At 35.6% G+C, this 18749-nt stretch overlaps 2 protein-coding genes across 4 annotated transcripts in view; one reads left to right on the plus strand and one right to left on the minus strand.

Moving 5' to 3' along the window:
* LOC107693153 (ral GTPase-activating protein subunit alpha-1-like) overlaps positions 1–12242 on the minus strand; it is a 67230-nt gene extending 54988 nt beyond the window's left edge. For both annotated transcript variants that reach the window (XM_016492429.1, XM_016492430.1), the window contains exons 1-9: positions 11904–12242; positions 5817–5927; positions 4321–4370; positions 3633–3690; positions 2552–2595; positions 2102–2279; positions 1294–1409; positions 833–971; positions 484–692 (exon numbers count right to left, since the gene is read on the minus strand). In XM_016492429.1, the coding sequence (XP_016347915.1) occupies positions 484–692; positions 833–971; positions 1294–1409; positions 2102–2279; positions 2552–2595; positions 3633–3690; positions 4321–4370; positions 5817–5927; positions 11904–12009 (1011 nt within the window). In that variant the 5' untranslated portion in view covers positions 12010–12242. The remainder of the gene's footprint in view (positions 1–483; positions 693–832; positions 972–1293; positions 1410–2101; positions 2280–2551; positions 2596–3632; positions 3691–4320; positions 4371–5816; positions 5928–11903) is intronic.
* Positions 12243–13480: 1238 nt separating this feature from the next.
* brms1la (BRMS1 like transcriptional repressor a) lies at positions 13481–18498 on the plus strand. 2 transcript variants are annotated; one of them, XM_016492341.1, is made up of 10 exons: positions 13481–13965; positions 14445–14535; positions 14613–14740; positions 14817–14944; positions 15929–16025; positions 16106–16195; positions 16295–16359; positions 16446–16485; positions 17313–17439; positions 17527–18498. In XM_016492341.1, the coding sequence occupies exons 1-10, from the start codon at positions 13830–13832 to the stop codon at positions 17642–17644; spliced, it is 1020 nt and encodes a 339-aa protein (XP_016347827.1). In that variant the 5' UTR covers positions 13481–13829; the 3' UTR covers positions 17645–18498. The 2 variants fall into 2 exon arrangements, with proteins under 2 accessions (XP_016347827.1, XP_016347828.1); XM_016492342.1 differs by having other exon boundaries at positions 14865–14944.
* The last annotated feature ends 251 nt before the right edge of the window (positions 18499–18749 follow it).

The raw sequence follows: 18749 nt of genomic DNA on the forward strand, positions 1-18749 counted from the left end.
AAAAATTATTCTCGTAGCTTCGTAAAATTATGGTTGAACCACTGATGTCACATGGAATATTTTAACGATGTCCTTGCTATGTTTCTGAGCCTTGATCGTGTATCCTTGCTGTCTATGGGAGGGTCAGAGAGCTCTCGGAATGCATCAAAAATATCTTAATTTGTGTTTCGAAGATGAACGAAGGTCTTACAGGTTTGGAACGACATGAGGGTGAGTAATTATTGACAGAATTTTCATTTTTGGGTGAATTATCCCTTTAAATCTGTTCATCAAATGAAGCAAATGTATCTCTTCACAAGTCTTGGACTAAAGTGCTTGATTCATAAGGATTCGTTTTACAATACCTTTATGGACCTTATGGAAGTTTGATAACCTGTAGATTTTCATTTTTGGATTAACTATCCCTTTTAAAAGTAACGCCAACCCTAAAACTACATTAAAACCATTACTGCATCATACATGTGAAGATCTGTGTGTTGCTACCTGGATGTTCTTTGGCACGTTTTCTCCTTCCATGCCAGGAATGTGTGTTCCTGTGTTTGACCGTGGCTCCAGCCAGAAGGAGACCAGCCAGCGGATAAATATGACTCTGGCATTAAGGAAGTTCTCTTTAGTGCAGTACAGGGCTTCATTGGTCTCTGGGTCTCTTTTTACAACTATGTAGTAAGGCTTTGGTCTCATGGGTGGAACCTCTATTATAAAACAGGACACAAACCCAAATTAGACAGTTTATCATCCTGAGCAATTATAACTTGCTAAATAGATCCTCAAAAACAAGCAGAAATAAAAATTAGGTTTGCTTTGACAAAGAAGGATTATCATTAACTCTTACCCAGAATTGGATTGTACAAACTGGTCTCCTTGGAGAAGTTGGGGAAGATATGGGGCAGGTAATACTTTTTGAAATTGGCGAACAAGAAGGCAAACCCCTTCTCGTGGTTCTCCTTGCACTTCCACTCTAGACTTTTGGCCTGTAGGGAGACAGAACACACATGGAAAGCTGAGCACAAACACAGCAGCTGGGACAGAACAGCCTGTTTGTGTTTGGTGGAGGACAGTGGGGTTGGTGGAGGCAGGCAGCGCGTGGTGCTGTTGTTTATGTTAGGGAGGGTGTGAAGCAGAGCAGCCGTTACAGCGCCAGGGAAACACATCGCTGCAGCAAGGGTATCTGGCATCAAATGCATGCAGATCTGGGGTCAGTCAGTGGCACGTAAGTTTGGTTTCTGCAACTTTAGCGTTGGGTCTGCGCCAGCCGTGTTAGCGTCAGCAGTGTTAGTAGGAGGAGGGGAGTACCTGGTTTACCATGTATTTTAGTAGAGCCTCCAGGAAGTAGCCAGTTAGATCTTCCTGGGATTTGTCTCCTGACTGGGGCGGCACCAGGGGACTGATCTCCTCTGGGGTCACTTGAGCTGCAGAAATGGACAAAAACATGTTTACTTTGAAGATACTCAACACAAATCTTCCAGCACAGTCCACACAAAACATTTATTGAAGCTAAACTGCAGAACTGAGCAATTCAGAAGTAGTTGTGGTTACGGTATCACAACAATGAGCCAGTGTTGTTATTAATTAACAACTAAAAAACTAAAACTATTACAAATAATGTGTTAATTGTGATCAATGTAAAGTTAAATTTAAATATTTGTTAAAAATATAAATGAATATTAGAAACGTTGCTCTGGCAACTAACAGACAATAAGTTTAAGTACTAAAATTATAATTAAATAACTAAAATAAAAAATAAATTAAAGCTAAATAGAAATAATAAACACTAGAAAAAAGACAAAAGCACTCAGTAAACTTTAAAAATTAAACTAAAATTTAAATTAAAACAAATAATTCAAAACATTAATAAACACTTTAATATAGCCAACAAAGGTAATTTAAATAAGTCTTAAAGCTACAGAGGCAAAAAAACTTTAAATTTTAAATGTCAGTGAGGGGATGGAAAATGAAAAATTAAATTGACTATTTTGGTGAGAGAAATCTTGAATAACATTAAACATGTCCTTTAGAGACTAAAAAAAAAAATACTACAAAAGTATAAAAGAAATGTGTGAAAAAAAAAAAAAGATGTGAGAGACTGCAAACAAACACTCACGCTCCTGAAGGTTAAGGGGAGGGCTGATCAGATTATCCAGGGTTCGAGGGCCAAGCTCGGACTGTGGTGCAGGGAATCCAGGGATTAGACAGGCGAAAATCCAGAGCTGCTCTCGCAGAGTGTTGTGCTGCAGAGCCTGCATCCACAGAAGGAAGAGACGCACCCCTTCCCTCCGGATCTATACACCAAACATACAACCATATTATTGGTTAAAATGATTTTTAGCAGCCTTCACAACCTTGGTTATGTCAGCAAAAAAAAAAACCCTTAATAACATGTACTGAACAATTATGCACTCTAAGACAAAACCATTTAAGAAATTAAGGATTTCAAAATATTTATTTAAAATTAAAAACAAAAGAACAATAATCACTCATACAATGACAATGTTTATTGAGATTTTGACCTTTTATATAATGTAAATTATGTAATTATTTAGACATTTAATACCTTTAGGGAGTTTCCAGTGTGTAGCAGTTTCTTCAGAATTAGACCTATGAAGCAACACAGTAGTTTAATCTGAGGAACAAATTCATAGCTTATAAATGAGCTGGCTTACTAGATAATTCTGGAAAACATGTTTGCTCTGGTCTCTTTGCTTATAATCTGTCAGTGATGTTTATTTGTTTGTATGGAATGTGGGTTTATTAAGAAAAGAGCAAAGTAAAATAAATCTGAAAATCCTTCATGTTATTGTTATGGTCACATATTGTTTATCTCACTGATGAAGGACTGTAATGTCAGAGTTCTCGGTCAGATCTGGGTGTTTCTGGGCCCCAGGTCCTTGGCATTCTCTGTGTTTATCTTGGTGGTCTGTGTATCCTTCTGCTAAAAGACTTCAGAGCAGAGGAAAAGGAGAGACCACCGGACAATACAAGATATTAAGACCATCTCAACCAGGCACAAAGTATCACCATCAGATCTCTTCCATGTGAAATTAAGTTTTCTGCCCTATCTATATGTGACTTGGTTTCTGTTTTGGCTAAGCCCATAGTGAAAGCTCATTAGTCCAAAGCTACACTCCATTTACACTACCGTTCAAAAGTTTGGGGTCAGGAAGACTTTTTTTTTCTTTCTCAAATTAGTACTTTTACTTCAGCAAGGAAGCATTGAATTGACAAAAGCAATGGTGAGGACATTTATAATGTTATAAAAGATTTCTATTTCAAATAAATGCTTTTTTTTTACTTTCTATTTATCAAAGAATTAAAAAAAAAACAGTTCCACAAATATATTAAGCAGCACAACGGTTTTCAACATTGATAATAATAAGAAATGTTTCTTGAGCGGCAAATGAGCAAATTGTAATGATTTCTGAATGATCTTGTGAAACTGAAGACTGGAGTAATGGCTGCTGAAAATTCAGCTTTGCATCACAGGAATAAATGACATTTTGAACTATATTCAAATAGAAAACAGTTAGTTTAAATTGTAAAAACTGCAGCCTTGGTGAGAATAAGAGACTTCTTTTAAAAACCGTATCTACCCCTAACTTTTAAACAGCAGCATTTACAAAAGTAGAAATGTTCACCTATGCTGTGGAACTGCCATCTTCCTTGTATTCGCTCTGGTAACAGCTGTAGGATTTTCTGCAAGGTAAGCACATGGATTTGACTACAGACATGCCTTTATATGTACTCATGTTAGCACATGCATTTAAACAACTCAGTCAATGTAACAAAGGATGGAAAAATGTTGTGAGTGTAGCATATTTTTACATTTCAAAACAGATGAACAGATTTGTGCAAACACGCATTACTGGACTTCCTTGTGACATTGAAACAGGCTGGGATGTTGCAATAGCTCTCCTACACGCAGACATCATGCCTGTCTCGTCATGACGGGGCATCTGAAGTGTCTCCAGCCTTCACCATTACAAACAGCCCATAGGGGCATAACCAGGTGAGCAAAAGCTACAGCGTGACTCATAAGAAGCATTTAGGGTGTGGTAAAGAACACCTGTTTTCTGTGTGAGAGACTCACAGTTATCTGTCAGGTGCACGTCAATCTCTCTTATCAATGATCTCATTACTGATGCAACTGATGCCTCGGTAAATATGAACTTAGTGGATCACGTAACAGTGCGAACATTCATATTGCGCCAGATGGGAGTATGTGAATGAGAGTTGACACAGGAGAGAGTATCACAATGAAATCAAAGCTGATGAGGTTGAACTAATGCGTTTAAATAGCCATCAATGATTATCTATATTTCTTACCTCAAAAATAAAAAGAATAGAATCAAGCTCTTCTCTTTGCGATTTGTGACCTGTAGGAAAAAGAAAAACGAACACAAAACATACTGAACATCACCAAGGGATCACAGAAACCCACAGGGCTGCTATTAATAGTTCAACAAACAAGGATTACGTATCTCTGCTGGAAACATGGGACACTCAACATGTGGCATCAAGACCAGGAGCTCAAAACAATCTTTTTAATCAATTTTATTGAAAGATGCACAACTGTTGAGTAAAGCAAGAGAACAATTTTTTGGCTTTCAAGATTTTATACATTTAAGTTGGCACGACATTGAAATTAACCCTATCTATTTTCAAAATGCAAGTTATGTGTCTTATTGTGAACAATTCATTCATATATATATATAATATATATATATATATATATATGTTTATTTTATTTTATATTTTAATTTTTTTGTAGACCTTGTCACTTTTAATCCAAATGACATAACTTGATATTCTGAAATGACAGACTTTTGCCTGGTGACTTATGTCATAATTTTGTCCACTTAAATACGCCTTTCTAACAAACAGACTAAGCTCGCATCTGATCTGCCTTCATTCAATCAAGAACCAGTGGATAAAACCAAGATCTCCAAGATTTCTTTTTCAATAATCCATTTCACTCAGAAATTTTCTGACATTACTTTCGTTTCATTGCAACTTTAAGAACCTACTCTATGAAAAAAACATAATTCATAATGCAGTGCAAATGTTGTCAATGCAAGCTAGGTCCTCCTACAGTTATCTTTCTCTTTCAGGTCAGCTACTGTAATGGTGGTACAACAGTCTGAAAAAAGTCTTGCTGAACAAGTTAGTTAAACTTAAACTCTCAAGGTTTCTAGCCAACTATCTGAATAATAACATATCTGTTTTTATTGGCACAAAGAGTAAGACAAGAACGCATATTAAGTAAGTGGCAAAAGTTAAAGCACCAAACCCATTCCACCTCTCTCACCCTTTCTATCCTTTCCACATTTGAGTGTCCTATAAAATAAAAGCAAACTACCTAAAAAATGAAATTATAAAGAAAGTACGTGGGGGGAAAAACTGGGACAAATGCTTGTACCGAGCAATCTGAACAACGTGAACCGTAGCTGCAACAGAACAAGACAAAATGTTAAGACATCAAATGAGAGATCAAAGGCAGTGAGCAGCTCTTTGAATACTCAATGAGCAACTGTGCAGTGTTCCAAGACACTGGCTGTGCTCTCTGTGCACTATAATGAGCCCGTGTGACCGGACATGGCTAACTGGGGGCTGGCTAATTTTCGTCATAAGCCATTTCATGGAAACTTGCTTATTAACACTGTGACTTCTGACTATGTGTTTGCTGAGAGCACACAATGAGTAGGCCAGCTGAAAAACAATGCATTCGAAACCTGAAAACCATTAAACTATCAAACAACAGTGCAGAGAACATTCTCACGAGACAGTGGGTGAGAGATACAACGAAGAGCCGCAGGTCTTACCTTTCTGTTTCAGGTTAACCTCGATGGTGACGAAGTTTTCAAAGAACACATAGTAGATGTGGGAGTAATTCTGCTCGAAGAGGTGTTTGAGTTCAGCAGGCTCCGCATTTTCTACAAAAACAAAAAAAACAATGAATCAACTAGTGATTTTAGGAGATGTTTTTTTTTCTGAAATCACTTTTGTAGAGTTGTACAATTTAAAACTGATTGATTTTCTTGGTGTTGTTTTAAAAGGAAAAGACATGTCTCAAATAATTAATGTAAGATGTAAACTTCTTGGAAAGCACTTTATTGTGCTAATACTTTAGTGTGCAATCAGTCAGCAGCACTGACAAACGCTCTCGGATAAGTTTTGTCTCTTAACAAATGTTTGGATGCCAAGAACCCCCAAATATGATAATCCCATTGCAGTGGACCCCACTGAATAAATGTAAAGGCAGCTAGCTACATATTTTGATGTATAACAGCCCATTTATACTGTGTGTGAGAAAAATATTATTAAGAGTGATAATAAGCCAACATGTTGTTTAAAAATACAATAACTGGCTTTTATACTGCCGTTGTACTAAAGCAAATTATGAAAATATTATCTTGAATTTTTTGTCATCTAGTTGACTGAGTAATCTTTCATGTATAAGTATGGATATAAATATTTTCGATTCACATAAATTTGATTTGTGCAGCACTTTTCACAATAAATATGACTCTCAGTGGTTTTACAGAGAACCATGTCCTACAAACTCCAATAAACAAGATAAAGACAGCAGTGGCAAGGGAAGAACATCTGAACAAACGTACACAAATGCCCACTTGTTGCTGCTTTCCTTCACTATCTGATCCAACTCATGCTTAATATCTTAAGCGTGGCCGTGGCTTAATTAAAATGTTAGTTTTATGAAGAAAAGCATGCAAAATAAATGCATACTTTATATTAATCTACAAACCAAATTTCATGCATTTATGAATAAACTTTTAGATCAAAAGATCTCCAAGATCTTGAGAAAGAAATATTAGGCCTATGTCATTGTGTACGGTGTAAAATGCCCCTTTATGCTTTGTCTCTCTTTCATGAACACAATCTGTCCGGCTTCAGATTGGTCTCTTTCAGAAATCAGGATGTGAGCGGATCTCTTTACTGATGCTGAAGTCTATTGCAAGCCGCAGCCCAGCAACACAAGTCAATATTTGTACTTTAAAGCTCCTCCACACAGTCCAGCTCGACTCATCACCCCTAATGCAGCTGGTCCTGGTCGCACGCTCACGCAGCATCCAGAGACCTCAGTCAAGTGCCCGCTCCAGTCTGTTTATAGATCTGGGAGCCAGCATGAACACCAGAGCCAACACAGAGACCTGGTCCAGATAAACACTGATAAATATTCAGACCAAGGGTTACTTATGCCATTACGGAGACAGCATAAGCAGTTGAGGAGTCATACTTGTTCGGCAAATCACTTTGGGCTATGGGCATACTAGAAATACTGAGAGAGTAAAAATACTGTTTGAACTTCTCAAAAATGATTCACTCTTGCCTGCAACCCACAGAATGAGGATTGTCTTTTATAAAGAGAATACAAGGAAAACAGAAAGAAACAGGAGAAACATGAGAAACGTACTGTACAAGAAAGCATGCACAATTGCACGTTTTTTTATTGCCGTTTTCAAAACCTGATGTTTTTATTAATGCATTTTTGTCATGTCACTTTCAAAAACACCCTATTTATAAGGGCATTATTAGTGATGTGCAAATAAAACAAAATATTATTTTTTACATGCACATTACTAAATTCATTATTTTTGTTTTTGGTTTATGTTTTATAGTAATTGACAACAGTATTATTTAGGGATGTCAAAAATAATAATGCTATAATAAAATATAATATTTCTAAATGAACATTATTAATAATATATTAATAGTTATTTTTGTTTAGAAACCATTTGAACTTTGATTTATTAATAATTTGATCTCTTTGGGTACACAGTTACAAAAATCCTCACAATGTCCATCCCTTATTCAAACTGACAATGACTAACATTGCAGTAGTGAACCAGAGCCCTACGAATTTTACAGATTGTGATGTATTTCAAAAATCTTTGAGAACAGACAGACGGAGGGGAATTTTGGCTTAAACTACACAACATGAGAGAGAACAGACCAACGGATGGTGCTACACTGGCTGTCGGAAATATTTGTGATCTAAAATAGAACACAGCAGCGAGCCCAAGTGCCTGATGGTGTATTAGAATCACTCAAAAGATAATGGCCCTCATCTTTAAAGATGAACTGAACACCACGAAAAGAACAATGCCACAGATGCTCCCAAACTGTCAATCTCAAAGAATGCACAATGTATGAGGGTGCAGAACTAAATACAATCCTTTTGATGTCAGGATGTTGCCATGTGGTTGCTAGGTAGACACTTTCTAACCAAAGTTTTTACTTTGGTTAGAATTAGGGCTGCACGATAAATCGCATGCGATATTTAACGCGCATCTTATCAGTAAAGCCGGTTCTGTAATCAGCGCACGTGATGGACATTTACCGCTGATTAGAGAACCGGCTTTCTGACAAGATGCGCATTAAATATCGCATGCGATTTATCGTGCAGCCCTAGTTAGAATGTAAGTCTATGGGATTTTTCAATCATAATTTTAATTGCTTAGAAAAGCAATAGTATACCTCTTCTTAATGAGAAACCTTTAATATCCATAGTACAAATGGTGCAAGTCAAATTACATGTACTTTTTTAGTTTGTTCAAATCTCTAACCCTAAGCATGCTCCGTAGTAATAGTGATGCAGTCATTTCAATATCTGTATCAATCAACCTTAATATCTGTGGTAGTTCACAAGTTATTGAGTGTGCAGCAATCTGTTGAGAGCCCATTTAATGATTGACTTCACATAAAATATGATTGTTGTTCACATCAGCAATCCTCAAGCCCAGCATGCTAAGGATGCTGACTGATCTGTTGCACAGAAAGGCTAATGTACTGATGCAGAACTTCAGCAGACTACAGTCCGAACTAAATACACATTATATTCACAAGTTCACACAGTTCAAACAGTCCCACTTGCATTCAAATAACAGGTAGTTCTTAAAATCTCAAACAGTGTGTTTCCTATCAGAGCCATTTCTCTGCAAACACACCCATCCGTTTATTTAGGCTACTTCACTTCCTCAGGTCCCCCAATGCACAAAAGCTGTTGTGCACAGGCTCTGATCTAGGCCACAATAAGTGGATGCATGAAATGAATAGCGTTTCATATGTGAATGTTGAGCCTATCATTTTATAGAGAAAAAAAAAAATGGACAAAACATAATAAAAATGCCCCGTTGCTGTAAATTCAGGGTGGAATCAGCTGGGACATGGTGATACAACATTAAATCAATATCTGGGTCATGATACCATAATATTTAGCAATTCTTCATGTTTAGTGCATTTAAACTTATATGCAATCTTTTTCACACTCACTTTTTGGTGCATTGTGAAGGTACTTGTTCAAAACTAAGATTTTATGCAGAAATGAATACTTTTATCCAGCAAGTACACAATAAATTGATCAAAAGTGACAGTGAAAACATTTACAATGTTATAAAATGTATATTTCAAATAAATGCTGCTCTTCTGAACATCCTGTTCATGAATGAACAGTAAAAAAATATATATCATACTTTCCATAAACGGTGATATTAAGCAGAACAACTGTTTTTAACACTGATAATAAAAAATAAAATGATTTTCGAGAACCAAATCAACATATTAGAATGATTTCTGAAGGATCATGTGACACTGAAGACTGCAGTAATGGCTGCTGAAAATTCAGCTTTGCCATCACAGAAATAAATTACATTTTAATATGTATTAATATAGGACCCTGTTATTTTAATTTGTAATAATTTTTCAAATGTTACTATTTCTTTTTTGTATTTTTAATAATTAAATAATTGCAGCCTCGCCCTCGGTGAGCATAAGAGACTTATTTTTAAAACTAAGCCCAAGCCCAGACTTTTAAACAGTAGTGTATATTCAGCTCTTTTTTTTTTGTCCAAAATGAACAAGTAATGCTACCACATGTTTACTGACTCTTTTCCCCTAAATATAAATGTAAAAAATGTAGCTGACTAAAAATACTGATTTTCTGCCATGTAAAGAATACAATATAGTGAGGCAGTAATGCAATTTTTCTAAATCCCCATTATTTTTTACTCACCTCTTCTTTTGAAATACACCTTTAAAAATAATTAATCAGTCACATTACAACATAAATGCATATCATTTGATGTTACACAAGTGTTACTATGAAACAATCACAGGCACAATGACATTTTAACAATTCCTTTTTCACTGTGATGGAGGCAGTTTCCTTGCCATTCATAGCATCATCACATAGTTTTCAGTTTCTAAACAATCATCAGCATAACACAATGGCACCAGGAAGCCAGATAACACCACAGAAAGCAATTCAGGAAAGGGGGTCGTGATTGGACAGTAACCACTTCAGGGCAGGCCAACATCTCAAACAGGACTCTTTAACCACAGACACTGACTGCACCTTCACTGAAGAATCTGCCATGTTACATAAACCATCCTCATGTCCAACATTCAGGAAGTCAGTGCAGCTTTAAAGCTAAACAACTCAGGAATCTGAGGGAACCAGCCTTAGAGAGACTCCTTCTCTGACTTCCTTGACAAATCCCAAAGGAAGTGCTGGTTTATTTCTGTTACTCTGTGATGTCCCACCCAGTCCTGAAGAACCATATCTTTGCTTTCCCCCAGCAAATTTTACCTTTATTGATTTAAGAATGACAGACCATAAACTTGACAGTTCTTGTTGATATTGAGAGACTGTAAATCTGCATTTACAGATTTTTTCCCAAATGCTTTGGCTCAGTTCTTCAATAGGATTTTATATTTCTCAAAACAATAAGTTCAGATCTCTGAACAATTAGTTTTTGTTCATACCAGATTTGAATTTCTTATTAATTTAATCATATTGCATGTTTTGGCAAATGTGTGTAAAAGAGTCAATATAATTGTTTACAATTAGCAGAATGCACATTTGCATGCTGATCATCATAACTGATTATTTGATTCTCAGTCAAAAATTCTGTCATACAACTTCATTCAATTTCAATCGGGTGAGCGACATAAAAAATGGCTGATTCAAATTAGTTACTCTGTGATGTCCCACCCAGTCCTGAAGAACCATACCTTTGCTTTCCCCCACCCAAAACATGAACTTATCTCCAGCAAATTTTACCTTTATTGATTTAAGAATGACAGACCATAAACTTGACAGTTCTTGTTGATATTGAGAGACTGTAAATCTGCATTTACAGATTTTTTCCCAAATGCTTTGGCTCAGTTCTTCAATAGGATTTTATATTTCTCAAAACAATAAGTTCAGATCTCTGAACAATTAGTTTTTGTTCATACCAGATTTGAATTTCTTATTAATTTAATCATATTGCATGTTTTGGCAAATGTGTGTAAAAGAGTCAATATAATTGTTTACAATTAGCAGAATGCACATTTGCATGCTGATCATCATAACTGATTATTTGATTCTCAGTCAAAAATTCTGTCATACAACTTCATTCAATTTCAATCGGGTGAGCGACATAAAAAATGGCTGATTCAAATTATATATATATATGTATAATACTTGAATACACCGGTTAATACACCTAACAAGGGAGTGTCAATTATTTATTTGAATAACCATTAAACTTAATAAAAAAAATAAGTCGAAATGTGCATGCAGAACATCTGCTCAACAGATTCACTGACATCTAAAGAGGTTTCAGTGAAACCAATGCATGTGTCATATCAAAACAACACCCACTGCAGACATAAAAACACTCAACCATACAAAAGAACGACACAAAACACTATAAAACCACTGCAAATCTGGCCACGCTTCTAAATGCAAACCTGTCAATAATTGTCAAATGATTTCAAACAAAAAATACTGGTAAACACCCCATTGCTGATGGTGCCTTCATTCTCCTGTCTATATAGCATGTTAGCTCCCTGCAAGGCAACATTGGGACCATAAAATGAGTACAAATAATGTTATTTCTCACCAATAACGATTCTCAGATGTTTCAATCTTGTCAGCACGTCCTTCTTGGGGTCCAGCACTTTCTGTGTCGATTTCCTGACATCTCCATGAGTTTTTTTAGAGAACATTCCGAGATGTTTTGAAGAGCTAATGATAATCTTCCGTTAATTCCCTCAAACATGGAAGGGCTTGTCAGATTTACGGCTCGAAAGGTGTTATGGGTTGTAAGGAAACTTGAGGAAATAGAGGTGAGGCGTGCATTTTTGCAGAGGAGGTCAGACAAAAGAAAAGAGCAGCCAGCCCTCCTCTGTGTGTGTGTCTTGTGAACTACACACACACACCTCTCTGAAGATCTGAAAACATGGCGGAGGACGCGATATGAAAAGCACCTTAATCGAAGCCAGAGTCATTCAACGCTCAGCCGTCATCTGAAGCACTACCACACACCAGAATCGACAGGACAAGAGAAACATTACACATTCATAAACAATATTTATTAATTCATTTTTAACTATCAATAGATGATTGGACTTCATATTTGACAAAAAAAAGTGTAAGACATTTCTAAACTGTTATAATGAGATATGTTTATTAGCCTTTATGTTTTTGCATTCATGTTTTTTTTGTTTGTTTTATGTAAGCTGTTTTAATTAATATACCATTTTCTGTTTATCATTGTATGTTTTGCCTTTGTGGCTCAATAAAGTGTAAATATATATTTGTTAAAACTGAATTATATCAATTTATTGTGCTCATTTCTTCAAGACTGAAAAAAACGACTTTCTCTGCAGGAAAAAACTGAAAAAATGCATAAAGTACAAAATAAGCATCTTTTTGTGGTGTTTTATTACATATTTAAAAATATAAACATATACTTAAATGTATAACTTAAATATAACATATACTTTAGAGTGAAATACATGATTTAATTAAATAATCAATTAAACCTCAGAATTTAACCTCTTTTTAAAGTTTGCACGTTTCACCCCTAGAGGTTCCAGATTTGTAATAATCATAAGATAATAGTGATATAAGTTGTAAGCTGTTTCCCTGCCCTGATACTGTTCTGTATTAGTATATTCTAGCAAACAAGTAAAATAAATGAATGAATGAAAACACAATAAAACTTCAAACTTTATCTTCATTGTTTAGTTTTTCCAAAATAGGAAAAAAAAAGTATTTGTGTACTTTATATATAATTTTTTTTATTTTGAGTGACATATTCCTTTGAGAATAAATTAACATAAAAAATTAAATAAAAACTTGACGTAAAAAACCATACATCAAAAGAAATAGGATTATGATCATGTTTGGAGATTCTGAATTATTGTTGCATTGTGAAATTGTCTGAAAATGAAATTGGTTAAACTGGTTAATAATAAATGATATTTTATAAGTTTACTTAATACAGCATTTAAAACAACACAATCATTTCATCCAGTCGTCCATTGATTTATACAGCCTGTATTTGCAGCCGTAAACACGCTCTCCCACAGGACGAGTGACGACGGGGAACTGTAGTTCACTGTAGTCCACTAAGAACAATAGTACCGGAAGGATCGGTGTCACCATAAAAACTACAAACCCCAGAGTGCTACAACAGCGCACATTCCGCGCCAGTGTCCCAGCTTTTCAGAGGGTGGCATGGCTTAAAAAACAGCAAAACAGAGGGGTTTTTGTGGTTTGCAAATTATTAAAATAGGTCAAGCGATTTAATAAGCAAGAGCTGCCTGTTTTCTTTTCATCGTATCTAGACTAATCGACAACTACTGGTAATTTGCAGGATTTGAACGTTTGTTAGCATGATACATCTAGATGTGTATATTGTCTGTTTTGTTTTTAGCAATAACATCAAGCTAACAAACACATCTGCTCACATAAAAGATTGATTTAAAGGTGAGAAGTAGTTCAGTTGATTTCTCGGTAGTCTAAGTTTAAAAAAGACGGGATGCCAGTGCATTCGAGAGAAAAGAAGGAGAGCAACCATGAAGAGATGGAGGTGGATTTCGCAGAGCAAGAGGGGAGCAGCTCAGAAGATGAGGATACAGAGAGCTCTTCTGTCTCTGAAGATGGGGAAAGTTCAGGTGCGAATGAGACTTTTGATTTTCTCTAGGAAGATATACAGGAATAGATGGAAACATGTTAAAATGCATTGCAATACAAGAACCATGCAAAGAAGGGTTTGTTTCTTTAGATGAGCAGATTTGGAGAAATTTCAAAAATTTCTTACATAATTTGCTCACCAGTAAATCCTCTGCAGTGAATGGGTGCCGTCAGAATGAGAGTCCAAACAGCTAAGTCTTCCACAAGTCTTTCATGTGACCCAAGCCCATCAATTAATGTATTGTGACTACATTCTCATTCTGACGGCACCCATTCACTGCAGAGGATCCATTGGTGAGCAAGTGATGTAATACTAAATTTCTCCATATATGGTTTGATGAAGAAACAAACTCATGTACATCTTGAATGGCCTGATGGTAAGCGAATTTTCATCAAATCTTCATTTTTGGGTGAACTATTACTTTAAATGAATAAAAAAGAAACCATTTTTTACTCACAGAAATGGATGATGAGGACTGTGAAAGAAGAAGGGTGGAATGCATTGACGAAATGACAAATCTAGAAAAACAGTTCACTGACCTCAAAGACCAGTATGTACCATCCTCTTGTTTGTATTTAATCTGTGCATGAATATGTTATTTACAAGTGCATGCAAACTTTTCTTTAGGTTATATAAAGAGAGACTGAGTCAAGTGGATGCCAAACTTCAGGAAGTGATGTCGGGAAAGGCATCAGAGTACCTGGAACCCCTTGCAAATCTTCAGGAGAACGTGCAGATTAGAACTAAAGTTGCAGGTCGGTCTGAAGTCCAAACTGAACATGGGATTATTGTTCTTTGAAATTGTGCATTTATATGAGTTTTGTTTTTTAGGTAAGAAAGTGCATTGTCTCATTGTTGAAATAATACATTCGTGCATAGGTGTCTACAGAGAATTGTGCTTGGAATCAGTGAAAAATAAATGCGACTGTGAAACCCAAGCAGCGTTCCAGCACTGGGAGGTGAGCTTTACACATGTAATCTGCTATTACCTAAACAAGGTGCATGTCTGAAATGTCTTGTTGAGTCATCATAACAGAGCCATACAGGAGTATTTATATTACTCGAAGCTGTTTTATACTCTAACAGCACTAAAAGCCTGCCAGTAGGGCTGCACGATTAATCGAATGCGATTGTCATGCGCATTTTGTTAAAAAAGCCGGTTCTGTAATCAGCAGCAAATCATCATCACGTGCTTTCAGATGGAGCAGAATTTACTACACATAGCCATAGTTCACTGACAAGTTACGCAAAAAAAATCGCAGACGATTTTATTGCGCGATTCTGAAATCGTTCGCGATAATGACAGCTGTTTGCATAGCTTCTCATAGCTTCTCATAACTACGGCTCTGTGAAGTAACTGCTGCTCCATCTGAAAGCATGTGAAAATACCACATTTAATAACATATTTTTACGCCAAACTCACTTCATAACGTCAGTCGAGTATAAATAAATCCCGCTGTGAGATGATGTGGCTTCTTACACAGAATAAGGCACGCAACATATTTCATAGTATTTAAGCAGTGATAAAGGCATTGCATTATAAATATACTTTATTTTAATGAAAATTATAATAATAAGAACCCAGATAAACCGTATATTGCCGTAGTCCTGTGTTTATTAGTCACGTTGAATCAATGAAAGCAGTTGAATCTTATGTTTATTCAGCTGCAGCGATTTTCTGGGTTTCTTCTGCGAGGCGTATTTGGAGTTTCAGCGCGAGAGCGCCCTCTGGCCTTTGGATGGAGATTTACTGCTGATCACAGAACCGTGCTTCACTGAAAGATACGCATGACAATCGCAGCTTCTGTCGAATCGCGATCTCGATTCCATTTCGATTTATCGTGCAGCCCTACCTGCCAGTTACCACATTAAAACATGCATCTATTTAAACAAACTTTCAAAACTAAATACAATTCTAATTTGTTTCATTTGATCTCTTCTAGAGTGAAAAACTGTTATTATTTGATACGGTGCAAAGTGAACTAGAGGAGAAGATCAGACGTTTGGAGGAAGACCGTCACAGTATAGATATTACCTCAGGTATTGAAATTGTGAATACTGTCACAAATCATTTCGTTTTTTGTGTTATTTATACAATCTTTGTCATATTTCCCCTACAGAGCTCTGGAACGATGAGTTACAATCAAGAAAAAATAAGAAGAAAGATCCCTTCAGTCCAGACAAAAAGAAAAAGCCTGTCGTTGTGTCAGATATCCTTTACTTCAACATGTTGTACATACCTATAATCATCAGTCTATCCAGAATTTGCTTGAAAAGTCTGTCATTTGTACGTTTCTTAACATGTGCACGACCATATATAGTTTACATGCTGCAAGACCTGGATATACTGGAAGACTGGACTGCTATTAGAAAGGTTAGACTGTCAAAAACAGAACCCCTTTTTTCTATGAAATGATTATTATTGTAAAGTAAATGATGTGTTTTGTTAATATCTTGTAGGCCATGGCAACATTAGGACCTCACAGAGTAAAGACCGATGGTAAGATCATATCTATTAGCTACTGTGTTTAATTTTCATAACTATATTGAAGTAAATTATTCTTCTAATGTAATATTACATTATTTATTAGTTAAATACTAAATACTACAGTTCAAAAGTTTGGTCGGTTTGGTCTCTTACGCATTTATTCGATCAAAAACACAGTAAACGTAGTAATATTGTGAAATATTATTACACTTTAAAATAACTGTTCTCTGTTTTAATACATTTTAAAATGTTTTTTTTTTTCCTGTGATGCAAACCTGAATTTTCAGCATCATTACTCCAGTGTTCAGTGTACATGATCCTTCAGAAATCATTCTGATACACTGATTTGCTGCAAAAAAACTAACAAAAAACATTTCTTATTATTGTTAATGTTGAAAACATCTATGCTGCTTAATATTTTGGTAAAAATTGTGAATTTTTAGGATTCTTTAATGAATAGAAAAGTTAACAAAATCAGCATTTATTTGAAATGGAAAACATTTGTAACATTATAAATGTCTTTACTGTCACTTTTGGTTAAAATAAGTATTCATTACTAAACCAAAAAGTAAACTGTTGTAGAAATTCCCTATAGTGACCTTGAACAAATACTTCTAAGTCCCTTTTGCTCTGGTTAACTTCCTGGAGTTTTGGTGCATAATGACCCCATTTAACTCTTAAGTGGTAACCTATTAACAAATGCCAGTTAAATATAGACCCATCATGGTTGTGTAGTTGCTGCAGCTATATTGGTTTATCCTATAGGTTGTTTATTATGTAATGTTTAAGTTGTTTTTTTGTTACATTAGTAAAAGCAGAACTTGCATAATTTGCTCTAGGCTCTTCAAAGAGTGACAAACACCAGCACAATGCTCGCTCAGAGGATGGACGCTTGTTTTACGACGGGGAATGTTACAGCCGTGGACAAGCCATATGTATCGACAAGAAAGACGAGTATCCTACGAGGTGAGGGATCCTGAATTACCAAGCTCATATTGATTATTTTGCAGCTCATTTGTCAGTTATTTTCCCTCTGTCTTCTGTTTCAAACAGCGCTATAATAACTACAATCAATCATGATGAAGTCTGGTTCAAACGAGTCGATGGGAGCAAGTCAAAACTCTACATCTCACAGCTTCAGAAAGGCAAATACACCATAAAACATGCCTGAGATATGACCAGTCTATGTTTAATAGTGCCATTTTATGTACAGTATATCATGATTTAAATACCTTTTTTGATGTTTAAAAACAGATACGTTGGTGTATTGTCTGTCTTTTCAAATGTGAGGAAAGTTTGTTATTTTATTGTATATTCAATGCAACGCCATTTGAAAGATTATTACACCAAACAGGTCAAAAATGTAGTATAATTACAGGTGTAGTTATTACCATGAAATGTGGTGCTTTTGTATTTTGATGACTGGGCTCATTTTCCAACCCAATTTTTGAACCCAATTCTGATGTGTGTAGTAATTTGTAATGCCATGTCTGGCTAGCAAATGGTTTCCTACTTTTTTACATTTCTGCCTCATCACTGTGTTCAGATACAAATGATATGAAACAGTTTGTGTTTGGCTTTTTTTCCTGACAGTGTAATGAAACGGTCTTGCTTGTGCAACATCTTATATGAAATACAGATATTTGACGTATTTTAGGAGTGAATAAACAAGCCGTTATCACACCTTTTCGGAGTCTCAGCTCTTTGAACAGCTGTTTATTGTGTTCTAAGAAGATGTGATCTTGCTGCTCTATTTACAGTCTAAACAAGTCATATGTATATATGGTGAATACTTTATATAATTCATTGTAATGTGCATTTCAGCTCTGGTCATTAGTTCAGTGTTCTTTTCTATGTTGGGTTATAGCACCACCCTTTGGTTTTTGTTGTACTGTGCCTGTTGTTTTTTATTTCTTGATTTTCCTGATTCATACATATTTTTGAGAAGTCTGTAAATGTATTTTTTTGAGTTATTATGAATTTACATGGAACAAAATTTCAAATACAGCATTCTATATCAGAACGTTGTTGTCCTTTATATATGACACAGTTCAATATATGTCCACAATCCACTTAGAATAGAAATATCATGGGTTTAAAAAGAGTCAGGGAAGTAGTTCTGTAATGGAAAGGTGTGTAATGTTATAATCTTTGCAAAACCAAGTTAGTGGAGTTATAGTATTCAAATTTACTCATGTTTGCCAGAGAATTAAAGGAATAGTTCATCCAAAAATTAAAATGTACTCACCCTCAGGTCATCCAAGATGTATACGAGT

Source organism: Sinocyclocheilus anshuiensis, unplaced genomic scaffold, assembly GCF_001515605.1.
Source record: "Sinocyclocheilus anshuiensis isolate Anshui unplaced genomic scaffold, SAMN03320099.WGS_v1.1 scaffold222, whole genome shotgun sequence".
NCBI classification, from domain to species: Eukaryota; Metazoa; Chordata; class Actinopteri; order Cypriniformes; family Cyprinidae; genus Sinocyclocheilus; species Sinocyclocheilus anshuiensis.

What these genes read in the sequence shown, in the direction of transcription:
- brms1la (XM_016492341.1), top strand. Translation starts at nt 13,830, where the DNA reads ATGCCAGTGCATTCGAGAGAAAAGAAGGAGAGCAACCATGAAGAGATG. An exon ending in TTCACTGACCTCAAAGACCA is followed by an intron (nt 14,536 to 14,612) that starts GTATGTACCATC and finishes ACTTTTCTTTAG; the next exon opens with GTTATATAAAGAGAGACTGA. An exon ending in CAGTATAGATATTACCTCAG is followed by an intron (nt 16,026 to 16,105) that starts GTATTGAAATTG and finishes TTTCCCCTACAG; the next exon opens with AGCTCTGGAACGATGAGTTA.